General features: G+C 41.0%; 2 protein-coding genes across 5 annotated transcripts in view; one reads left to right on the top strand and one right to left on the bottom strand.

Annotated features, from left to right (window-relative positions):
* LOC118431096 (sushi, von Willebrand factor type A, EGF and pentraxin domain-containing protein 1-like) overlaps positions 1–1094 on the bottom strand; it is a 14717-nt gene extending 13623 nt beyond the window's left edge. Inside the window, exons 1-2 of the mRNA XM_035842200.1 lie at positions 654–1094; positions 32–85 (exon numbers count right to left, since the gene is read on the bottom strand). Of these exons, the coding sequence (XP_035698093.1) occupies positions 32–85; positions 654–726 (127 nt within the window). The 5' untranslated portion in view covers positions 727–1094. The remainder of the gene's footprint in view (positions 1–31; positions 86–653) is intronic.
* Positions 1095–1594: 500 nt separating this feature from the next.
* LOC118431091 (sushi, von Willebrand factor type A, EGF and pentraxin domain-containing protein 1-like) overlaps positions 1595–12623 on the top strand; it is a 29583-nt gene continuing 18554 nt past the window's right edge. Inside the window, exons 1-12 of one of the 4 annotated variants that reach the window (XM_035842174.1) lie at positions 1595–2093; positions 4652–4918; positions 6429–6537; positions 6925–7035; positions 7427–7591; positions 8193–8357; positions 8838–8931; positions 9560–9651; positions 10766–10902; positions 11189–11252; positions 11606–11794; positions 12151–12417. In XM_035842174.1, the coding sequence (XP_035698067.1) occupies positions 1905–2093; positions 4652–4918; positions 6429–6537; positions 6925–7035; positions 7427–7591; positions 8193–8357; positions 8838–8931; positions 9560–9651; positions 10766–10902; positions 11189–11252; positions 11606–11794; positions 12151–12417 (1849 nt within the window). In that variant the 5' untranslated portion in view covers positions 1595–1904. The remainder of the gene's footprint in view (positions 2094–4651; positions 4919–6428; positions 6538–6924; positions 7036–7426; positions 7592–8192; positions 8358–8837; positions 8932–9559; positions 9652–10765; positions 10903–11188; positions 11253–11605; positions 11795–12150; positions 12418–12623) is intronic. The other 3 variants (XM_035842175.1, XM_035842176.1, XM_035842177.1) reach the window with 3 other exon arrangements.

Raw genomic sequence — 12623 nt, forward strand, 5'->3', positions numbered from 1 at the left:
TCAAATAGTGCATTAAGAAATTTCTCTATACCTGGTCCCCTTGTAGTAGGATTGTTTGCGTCGTTCCTTGCTGCGGTGGTAGATTCTATCGGATGGAGAGAAAGAGGTTTTGTTTGCACCTGTGCCATGGCTTTGTGCATTGCTGTTCAATGAACGGAATATTCAAAACATGTGTAATTTCTATGTAGAAAATTCTGTATGTATAACATGGAGGTCGTGTTTTTAAGCCTAGTATTAAAGACGTTTCCGGTGCCACTGGTTTTGCCGTACTATTGCCAAAGCATCAAAACATTGGTATGGATCATTTCAATGTTGTATCTAGCACAACTTTGCAAATACATCGGGACAAAATAATCGTAGGTATAGCCGGACTGGCATGAGCACTGCTAGTTCAAATACGATTCGATTTATGTATTCGTCAGATCATAGTGTAAAACACGACAACCATTTTCACGGCACAATATTCGTGCACATGTTGACCATTTTCACGGCGTAATATTCGTGCACATTCACGAATATTACGCCGTGAAAATGGTTGTCGTATTTTACACTATGATCTGTTTGTATTATACATAACCAATTTAGCTAAGACAACGTTGTTTCAAACTCACAACAGCTAACTACTGTAATTGTAAAAGATGTTGAAGACTTACCTTGTCCTTCCACAACAACACTGTCGTATACTGCCAAAAACAAGATGGCCCAGATGATGGTCTTGGGCGCCATGTTCGTTTAAAATGCCCGCACTGGACGTGTGATGCGATTGCCTCTCGTGGAGGGAACGCTACAACAATGCGCTGTCTGTCAGCACTTTACAAGCCCAGCCTCTTATCGGTTGAATCAACAGCACGATTTGACAGCGGTTTCCAAAACACTTGAGTTCTACTCTGATGATCCCAGGATGTTTGTCAGCCACAAAAAATGTGCTAGATGTCAGAAAACAATCAGCAAATGTCCTGGCTAAGCAGAAACGCGACCCGAAGGGCTCACATCCGGTCACATCGCACGAAACTATTTCTGCTGATATGATAAATGAATACACTCCATGAATTTGCTATGTAAGATGTTTATAAATGAAGTCGTCCATCGACCTCTTGGTCTGAACGTTGGACCCATAATCTTATTACGGTCAACAACCGAGGTCAATTAGTAATAAAAACATGTTTTTATTCCACTTGAGACAACCTGTCTATACAAAAGGACAATGAGTGTTGTGGGGTAAAATAAAGGACAACGTACGCGCCTAACTCAGGTTTAAGAAATCCCTTGTCAACGATATCTCTATTTCCAAAACATGTTGAAAAACTAAGCCATGCTTGGCAAATGACCACAAAGTTAGCCACATTGTCAAATGCATTGAGTAAGTCTCTGGACACAAATCATCACAGTTTGCTGAACAGGCGCGACATTAAAACAACATGACAGAAAGATCTTCAAAACTAACATGAATTTCTTACTAAGCTGTGTGGCGACTACAGCCCCAAATCGGATGATCTCATGTGTACACAAGTAACCCCGTATCCCCTCCCCCTGGACTACATCGATGAGTGCCATTGATTGTATTTCTTTCCACGAAGTCTGCCTATCTTTACATGATCAGTTGACGCGACGCTAACTCAACAAAATCTCAACATAACAGAACACTTGAATATCATTTGCATATAGTGATTGTCCAACTTCTGAGTACACCAAAGGATGTTTGCATTGGACAAACGCCATTTTATGATATCAGGCTCCCAAAAAAACCAAGGCAAACACTGATATCCCTGTGGTGATCTAGAAACCACATGTGAGGTTTTTTGATTGTCAGCAAAGGCCCTTGGTTAGGGAGTAGGTGTTGCTTGTATGTAAGAGGCGTACCGTTTGTTGCTTGGTCCAACAGTGGTGTTTGTGCGCCTTCCAACATGGCTACGCACGTAGCTTCGCGACTTGCAGCACTTGCCCTCTTGGCAGTATTTCTCCGAGTGTCCGCCCAAAATGCAGCCCAAAGGGCATCTAGCTTGCAAAACCAAGTGAAGAAGTATCAAGACAGCCGGGCAGATATCGTGTTTTTGTTGGACAACTCCGGCAGCGTTGGACGATATAACTTTGAGGTATGCTTTTTCGTTATGTATGTACTGATTTGCCTAATGATTCTACATGAAAAAAATGGAAATCTGTATCACCAATGAAGTTAACTACTTCTTGGGCATAAGCACTCTACGACGACGTTGAATAAGTTTCATCCATAACAAATATATGACGTTATCACAGTTTATCCGAACTACATATTAGGGGATTATCAATAACGGCGATTTATTAATGCGCGATGAACTCAACGTATTTTCTAAATGTAAAAAAATGTGGCATTTTACTTTTGGCAACTAGTGTTTATCCCTATATCAACTATTAATTGATCTAAAATCTATGGACACAATGTTTACACATGTAGATCCAGTGCAGTTACAGTCACACTGGACATTCTAATGAAATAGGCTTTTATAAACAAGGATTGCATCGCGTGCTATAGGCGTTAATTGACGGCATTATTTCTAACTCTTCACATTCTTGTTACATTTTTCACCCTTTAATTTGTAAATTAAAGTCACACCCTCTATGGCGCAATGATGGTCTTGAAGACTGGACTGACAAAGAAATTTGTCATTTGCAAATGCAGCGTAACTATGTTACTATATCACTTGTTATTATAACCGTTTGTTGTTGGATTTTCCGGAGGTTTCGCAGAATGCGAATCATAAGGTAGATGGTGATTGTTATTTCCATGTGGTGAGAATTAGAATGTCAACTATTAACTTTAGTATGCCAATATACAAGTGACAGCCTGCCACAACCATTCATTCGTTCCCTGCGAGTCTAGGATTTCTTTAAAAAGCTTATGCTGTTGCTAAAAGAATGTGCTTCTTAATACTTACAATTAACATCAAACTAGTATATTTTGACTTAACGACATAAATGAAGAATATATTTTATGTTGTACAAGTATTATTGTAATATATTCTCTCTATTCATCATACCCCTCTCTATTCCCCACCCCTAATCACCCTCCACACCTCCCTCCCTCCCTCTTTAACCTTCCCCCTAACCTAACCCCTCTCTTCCCACCTCCGTCCCTACCCACTTACCCACCTACCTAGTATCTACATACAATGTACCTATTATAGTAACCACCTAGTTACAGTACTGTCTATTTATGTAATATCGCCCCTCTATCACATTAATTCACTAGTAAGAGTACAGGTATTTTTGTGTCCATTAGTGAAACGTGAAATAGCACCCCTTTATCACATTAATTCGCTGGTAAGAGTTAAAAGATGGTGTCTACTTGAGAAAAATGTGATAGCACCCCTCTATCTATATCTGTATCTATATACTATTAGCCGGTATAACCGCCCTTCGGCCTAACACACTAACTTCGCAGGCACGCGGCGCGGCAGCAGCTGGTTATATATTACACTGAACGATCCGTCACACCTAACTTTTGCACATCTATATGCAAGCGTTCTTTAAAACTATCCAGAGAAGATGCCCCTACTGTATTTGGTGATAGACAACAAATTCCACTCTACGATAGTTCTGGGAAAATACGAGTTTTTGAACACATCAATCCTAGCTTGATAACTCTGGTACTTGAAATCATGGCTGTTTCTTGTTCTTTTTTGAGCTGGTATTATATACTTATCAGTCGGTACGTCCACCAATTTATTGGTCATTTTGTACATCATGCAAAGTCTGGACATTTTCCTAATTTCCCTCTATCACATTAATGCACTAATAAAGGCCACAGCAAGTAAATTTTATGGATGATATTCTATGCAGAATGCAAAAATAATAAGATACTGTAAATGCATTAAAGTTCGCAGGGATTTAATTTCGCGGTTGCGGGAAAATGGACTTTTCGCGGTGGATTTAATTTCGCGGTAGCGCCATGCACTGTGATCTCTTACTGTTATGGAAAAATGTTCGCGGTGGTTTTAAATTCGCGGGGAAGCGGCCGCCGCGAAAACCGCGAACATTAATCCACGGCGAAAGTTTCTGCATTTACAGTAGCACAAAAAAAACAAGATGGGTAAAGAAAACAAGATGGCTAAATTTTCAAAACAGGCACCATAAACGTCGTAACAAGATTTGAAGTGACAAAACGTAGCATCATAACTAACAAGGAATTTATTCCTGTATCAAACTCGTGTTGTAAAAGTGATACTAGTATCACTTGCCAAGTTGGCAACTACATTCATTGCTTCCATGTTGGTTTCACTTTTACAACTATCCAACAAGTTTCACTTCTGCAACTATAGTCATGGCTACCTCCCTAGTGTCACTTCTACAAGTATTGTCATTAGGCTACAATTTGACCATTCCAGAAGAGGAAAAGAAATTTTTTTTCTGAAATCATGCGAAAATGAATAAGCACACTGATGTCATCCATAACGTACACTTGCTGTGGCCTAAGAGGTAAAAGATTGTGTCTATTAGTGGAAAATGTGATAGCACCCCTTTTTCAAATTAATTCACCGTGTATATAGACAATTATCAAAATATCAGTTAAAAAAAGTTATCACAACTTTGCCAACTATCACGTTTTCTGTCCTACAGTACTATACAGGGCTACATAAATGTGATAGATAATCAAGTCTTGATTACCTACCAACAGGAGGTAGAGATCGCCTTCGTTGAGAACTTGTTGAGCCAGCTGACCATCAGTCCCCAGGCCTCGCGAGTCGCCGTCGTGTCGTTTGACGATGTTGCCCGAACGCACATCGACTACATCAAGTACCCCAAGAACAAGTGCTCGTTCCTGAGGGAGCTGAAGACGGTGAAGTACATTGGAGAGTGGACCAACACTGAGGATGCTTTCCGCTTAGCACAGGAGCTGTTGCGACCACCGTCTGCTTTCAAGAATGAGAGGCCTGTTAAGCAAGTAAGGACATCTTTGTTTTTAACTTTCAATTCCTTAAAAATGGGTATGCGTAATTAATTTTTCAAATTTGTGCAATTGTTTGCAAAAGGCATTTTGGTATAGGATACGATTTCTATAGAGTGAGTGTTTTGATATCAAACTAAAACCGAATGGTACCTAAGCCATTGGAAGAACATGGAAGTAAAATGAGTTATTATATCCGTTGGTGCTTTGATATAGAAGACAATAATTGTGTGTTGTGTGTACCAGTTATCCAAACTTAATGCATTGTGTTTGTTACACTGTACCTCTCTTCAGAACATTGTTTGGTGGCTTTGTGTGCCCGTGTGTGTTTATGCGTCGTGCGCTTGTGCATCTGTCTGTGTGGACAAGAGTTTACCATGTTTGTTACCATGGTTGGATTGTGGTAATATTGGGATATTGATAGGTTTTGCAATTCTAAAGATGCCCTTAGTTTATGGGCCTCCTAGTACCTTTCCATGGTACTGCGGTGGAATTTCTGTTGTACATCTTCCAATCCGGACATACGATATTCTAATTTTTAGTAGTTAGTAGTCTTCGAAGCTGTAAGAAGTTGCAAGTATTTGGTCCCCTAGCAACTGGTTCTGTCAAATGCTGGAGATGTATTGTGAAGGCGCTCGTAGTGGAAACACTGTGTCACAGTGTGTGTGTATACCGTGGGGTCAAACATTATCAAACCTTTTACAGCTGTCTTGTTACAGGGACAACGGTTATTCTGCCATGGTGGTGTATCTACGCTTGTTCAGGGCCTGTATTATGTGCAGTGCCTTGTTGATTATGATCAGTTACTCCCATATTCCTCCATGTAGAAAAGGTACGGATAACCCTTAGTTCAAAGGATGGTTAGTCCGATAGAAACCAGTGCCTGTGTCAAGCCATCACCTGTCTAAAGCCAGGTGTGCTATGACGTTGGCTAACCTTTGACATCACACCCTAAGGAACTTGGCGTTTTCAAGAAGAAGCTGCTAGGGTACCAAACCATACAAGATCGGTTCCAAGGCGTACCCCGATAAATTGCACTGCAGTACCAAGGAAACCCGCTAGGAATCCCACAAGCAACGGACTTGTTTAGACTTGTAAAACGTACACACATGAAATAATACAATCCAATGTATCATTGCAAATATACACGCACACGCTCGCCCATACACAGGAAAACACAGCTACCAAAAACACCTTCACTCAGATGAGATAGCTTTTATACACATTTCACAATTCTTCTCCACGTCAAATTTACCAACAGATAGGTACCATGAAAGCAAACGCGTTTTCCTTGCATGTGTCGAGCTAGCTTGGATATCATCAAATGTTTGGTTTAACACCGCGAGTCAAGTTATCATGTTGAAAACTACAGTTTAGCTTTTCTTCAGAAACAATAGCATTATTTCCATAATCAATGAAATACTTAATATAGAACAGCAAATGTTAAAGAGAAATAATTAAGATAATTTACTGCAGTATAAGACGTTTAAAATCTTGTTGTATGTAGGTAGTGATTCTTTTAACGGACGGTCGCCCGACTCGAGGTGGCGATCCTGTTGCACGGGCCAATAACCTCAAGTCTGTCTACAACGCAGAGATATTCAGCATTGGTATCGGTAAGTTAAGTATATACTTTTGTTAACTTTTGTCATAAACCTACTGATATATCCTTACCCATTAATCATGAACTGCAAAGACGTATCAGGGGCAATGCTAGGCTGACCATGTTCATGTTCATTCATATTTACTGTTATAATTTACCATTGAGCGACCAAAACTTTCAGCTTGATACAAAGAAATAATATATCATATCATTGTCCAGTAAACTCGGTGCTGTACCATCATATTTGATTATAGAATATTGTGACTTGGACTCAATAAGGATAAGTTTATCAAGATTTATTAAAATCACATGCACAAAACTGTTGGAATTATCCCAATCCAAGAATATTGAACCAGAACTATTTTATGTAAGATGTTTGTTGGTGATGTCCATTTCCCAGGCGGCAACCTCAACAAGCAGCAGCTGGAGGATTGCGCCACAGACGCCCAACACTTGTACCTTTCTCCAAACTTTGTAGACTTCAAGGATCTTGCAAAACGAATAAGGGGAGGTATGTAATGTTATATTCACTACCTACCTAACTGGTCCCTTGACCTCCAGGTCCTTGGGAGGGGGGCAAGGTAGACATGAAGATAGAGAGCTGTCTCCAGGCCAAGGCAACGATAGTCCCATAGCCTTTATAAGGCCGTAGCCTTAGGGGAAGTTAATTGTTATTCACTGTGTCCAGGGCAAGGTATAGGGAGGCGGGCCCAACCCTACCTTTCCACCGCCTTCTAACTCCTTAAATGAAGGGCACAAGATCGATAACACGACAGGATTCGATCCCAGAACCCCTGGGCCAAAGACCCTGTAGTAACAACATAATATCCCACCTTGATCGATTGACCAAAATTATCTTTTCTAAATGACCTCCAACATGATACTGTTATATTACCCTACAGACCCCTACGCAAAGCGGTACGTGACTGACGGAGTGACGTCTGGAGACTGCTCTTCACCAAGCTGCGGCTCCAACTCCGAATGCACGTGCGGGTCGGAGACCGGAGAGTACGAGTGCGCCTGCAAGCCAGGCTACTACGGAACAGGCAGAGGAGCACCGTGCACACGTATGTTTGGAGGCTAATTCAACTCCATCATTTTAAAGACATAAACGCAATGTATAATGGTATAGCGTTGTGTTGTGTAAATACGACTGGGCAGGCAACATTTGCGAGCAAATGCAGCATATTTCCTATGGGCTACTACGGAAATGGCAGAGAGGCACCATGCACACGTATGTTTAGAGTCAACAAGTCAATTTAAGGTTTGAAGTTCGCATGCGCAGTGTGATTCATTGTCGTTCATATATCTATTAAAGTTGGCAATTCTTTGGACAAATGAATTTTTGAATGACAACGTATTGCTGGAGGCCTTCAACTTTGATCTTGCCCACGTGCACAGCGCATCAAACTTCGCATGTGCGCGCACTGCATACAGTGAGCTAACATATTCAATACTTCTAAACTCGTACTTTTCATATCCAGTCTGAAATGGTATTTTACAATGGAAAAAGGAAAGCAATGGTGAGTCGCATTGTATCATGTCACACTACATCAACATATCATCATAATACCTTCGTTTGTAAAGGTTATATAAAAAAAACTGAAATCTTCAACATGGCATGATTGTATATTTGATAATTACCCACAATTGTTGTCATTCCTCCAGCTTGTCCGAAGGGCCGCTACAAGGAGCTCCTGGCGCCCAGCGTGTCGGGATGCCCGGGGACCTGCCCGGCTAAGAGCAGCACCAGAGGCACGGCGTCCACCAGTCCGAACCAGTGCGTCTGTAACGAGGGGCACGAAGGAAACCCCTGGGACCCAGGATGCAAACGTAAGGAAGCAACATGGAAGGAATTAAAACTATCTCACTCAAAAATACACTGTACTGCATCGTCTAAACTACCTAGAAATTGATTGCACATATATATAAGACATTGAGGTGGAAGTTCGGGAGTGAATATACAGTCTTTTGCGGGCTAAATGACGATGCTTAGCAACATGGACCAAGTACAAAAGTTCCAGGATCGTTTATGTTGAGGTGGTTTGTTGTCAATTGTCATGACAGGTGTGCTAGGTATATGGGTTGCCTTTCAAATCCAAGTTGATATTGGGACATACGAGACGTCATTGAATACTACGGCAGTGTGCAGCAGAATAGTGCCGAATTTTATTATGGCGTCATACGTAATGTCCATTACCCCCCTAATTGTCATATTGCCGATTCGGAAACTATCTCGGCATCCGCACCCAGTCTCCCTTGCTCAAATGCAATGAGATATATAACTAACGTTTTTAAACTTTTTATCAACAGCTGTCCGCTGTGACCCAAAACTGGAGTCTCCGGACGGAGGAACCATGCAGCCCGCAAACTGTAACAACCAGTATCTGACGAAGTGCCAATTCCAGTAAGAGCCACTAACACGTTATATAGACAAACCTTGCTTTTTCTTGTCATGCCGATCAAAATACAAATTAACTGAAATTTTGTGTCTGGCGTTGTGTTTATGTTAAGCAATGAAATGTTTCATAATGCAGCTAACGTAAGTAACTAAAGCAACGGAAGTTCATTTTCCTGTAAATATATGGTTTTGTTAAATATTCAACCAGTGCTGCCGCTAGTAACCTAGTATAGTGTAAGCGCATCGCTTGGGTATGGCACGTCTGTAGTTGCCGTTGGATATTTTGATAATGTTCTCACTCTGATTTAGTAATGGAGGTAACTCTAGTTCTCCTTTATCCGCGGGGTAACCTATATCCGTTGCATTTAAAAACATGGTGTTTGAGAGTGTCAAACTGCAACAGTTATAAAACATTGCAGTTTGAAACCACCGTCCGTCGACATAACATATCCAGATACACTGTTTCAAAATGCAACGGATATAGGTTATCCTACGAATAAAGGAGAACTAGCGTTACCACACTACCAACGATGAATGTACTGATCATACGTGCGTAGCTGGAATGGTAACATTACTCTAGAGACATTATAGTCGTGATGAATGTGTTAACTTTTTCATTTCATTTCTTTCCTAGATGCAGCTACGGGTACAAAATGTTGAGGGGAACACCGGAAAGGACGTGTCACGCTAACAAGACGTGGAGCGGAGCCCCTATCATCTGCCAAAGTAGGTTAAGGTTGCCCTAGCTACTTTACTGAATGAAACACCTTTATTGTACATGCTCCAACAAGCTAAGTACAGGTTGTAGCGATATGGCACAATTTCATCCACAGACTACTATGTGCTGCTATGTACAGGTTCAACTTCTTCTCGCTTCTTAAGACAGTTGTAAACATAAGGGCAGATGTAATCAATGATACTAGTTGCATAAAGAATATGAATTTTTCCTTGCTATCTATATAACGGAAATTCAGAAACATATCTTGCATGCAATCGAAGAGGACGTTTCTTTCCTTGGTGTATAAAGTACAGCCCATAATAAAGTGATACTCATCCTCTATCTTATTTAGGTTGCAATATATTTAATGACAATGTCATCTTTGGATGCAGTGATATAGTGTTTTTCTTTGGACAGTCTCTTGTGATATTCGAATGGCGATGTACATGTAGCATTGATTGCGCTGAACATTGATTGGTGCATTTACCATTCCTTGTCAATACTCAGTTCAGTTCAATTCATCCATCCGGTGATACTATGTTAGGGAATAAAAAATGATATCTGATGATGAACAAGCGCGGTGGTTGTTCGTTTGTGTTTTTTAAAAGAGTGGATCTTTTTTTTACCAATGCATGCACTAGCCGTGGAGCCTTGATCCAGGTAATTTTCTTTACAACGAAGATACGGAAGAGTATCCCTAGTATTGACAAGCAATGGTAAAGGCAGCGCTTACTGTAAATGCAGAAATGTTCGCGGTGGATAATTGTTCATGGTTTTCGCGGTGACCACTTCACCGCGAACTTAAAACCACCGCGAACGTTTTTCTATTATTGTATTAGACTGCAGTCTATGGTGTATCCTACGCGAAAAGTCCTTTTGCCCGCTACCGCGAAATTAAATCCCCGCGAACTTAAACGCATTTACAGTATTTTCTTGTCGCGAACTTGTTTGGATCTGCAAAGTTTACCAACAATTCCAGCATTTTGTGTCCCCCGGCCTTTCACATATTTTGCCACAACGGAAAGATTTCTAAAATACTGAGTACATTATCCAGATAGCTCAGGGCAGTTATCCTGGGTTATTTCTTTTAATGCTTAATGTGATTTTTTTTGTCCTCCACAGAAATAGAGTGTCCGGGTCTGGCACTGCCCTCAGACGGACAGAGGGCGTGTGTGACGTCAGATGGGCAACAGGCGACTGGGAGTTTTCCTTACGAAACGACTTGTACATTCACCTGTAACCAAGGGTACACCTTACAGGTACGCACCCGTTTTTTCAGGTGGTCAACATTGCACACAGACTGGCCAGCAATGCAGAGATAATAGTTACAAATGATAAGTATGTCTGTGACATCGGTATTACAGTACAAGTGTTAGGAAACAGCACTAGTTGTGTCTATTAGGTTAATACCTCATATTCTTTTATGTAAATAAGGTACTGCGATCGGGTTAGCTTAATGGTCAACGTCTTTGTTTTGATCAAATATCTCAAAAAAATATCTTCAACTTGTCTACTCACTATGTATTTCCTTACTCCACATGTCAGGGAAGCAGTGTGCGGAAGTGCTTACAGGAAGGAAAGTGGGACGGCACGGAGGCAAAATGTCTCGGTATGTCACAATTCAGATGCTCAAATATTTCGGTAAATTCAAATTGTACACTTCTCACAGTAGGGAAGGTTTTATCCTTTGTACTGAATCTGCTTCCATTGGGCAGAATTATGTCGATAGTCAAGTCTTTCACATGCATATGAATTAATACCAAATATCCGAAAGAAGCTTAAGCTTTGGCCATATCAGTAGTTTCTGAAGAGACGATACTAGTAATTGTGTAGTATATTTCTGGGAGAGACAAAAAAAGAAATAAAGCGTTGCAGTTAAGGATGCTAAGCAATAACTAACAAAATAAAAGCGATAAACAAGTCTGTTTTATTTCATATATGCCTCTCTCTTTTCTGTCCCAGTTAAAAAGTGTGACCCCTTACCGATGGTGGTAAACGCCACCGTGAGTCCGTCTACCTGTGTGAGCGCGGCCCAGAAGTTCGATACAGCCTGTCAGTTCACCTGCCAAGATGGATACAGGATGGACGGAACTCCCAACAGAGTCTGTCTGGAAGACGGCAGCTGGTCAAACCAGCAACCAACATGTATAGGTACGGAGTCTGGTATATATTATGTGGTTGTAAGAAATGTATAGGGAGTTACAACACTGTAGTGGAACATCATGTTCAAGTTCAAGGCTTGGGTGGCAGGTCGTACAGGATGGTATGTACATGACATTGTATGAAGTAAGATGGCTAAGCCTGCTCCAATAGATGTCTCAGTTGAGCAAATGACAGTAATTGTAGCAGCATATGTATTCCTGTTGGTCTTTTTGATTAAATGAAAATAATTGTTATCAACAGACGTTACCGTTATTTTTAGTGTTAGACTCTTCATTGTACAAAATATTACCTGGTAATCAACAATGCATGCATTGGTAATAAAAAAACACTCTTTTCAACCACAGATGAACAACCACCGCGCTTGGTCATCGGGTGTCCAACGGACATCGTGAACGGTACAGAAGAGGGTCAGAACTACCTGACGGTCAACTGGACCGTTCCTGCCGCTGTGGACAACTCGGGGAAGCCGCCCAAGATGACCGTGACGCCGGCTGGCATCAAACCCCCTCACAAGTTCCCCATCACGACTGGCCTACCTACTGTTGTAAAGTACACCTTCACTGATGACAACGGGATGGAAAACTCCTGTTCTTTTGACGTAAAGGTTATAGGTGGGTGTTCTTTGTAGAAACCCATCACTTGTCCATGTGCTATAAAATCTATTAAACAACAAACTGTTGCATGCTCTGCTAGATTTGCATTCAGAACTCAAGTAAAGTATGGAAATGTTCCCAATCAGCAGTAAAGTACGACCCTTTATGTCATCAACACGACACTTAGAATGTTAGTGTCGAAACCCTGTAAATTACCAGTTGAA

Source organism: Branchiostoma floridae, chromosome 14 (genome assembly GCF_000003815.2).
Source record: "Branchiostoma floridae strain S238N-H82 chromosome 14, Bfl_VNyyK, whole genome shotgun sequence".
NCBI classification, from domain to species: domain Eukaryota; kingdom Metazoa; phylum Chordata; class Leptocardii; order Amphioxiformes; family Branchiostomatidae; genus Branchiostoma; species Branchiostoma floridae.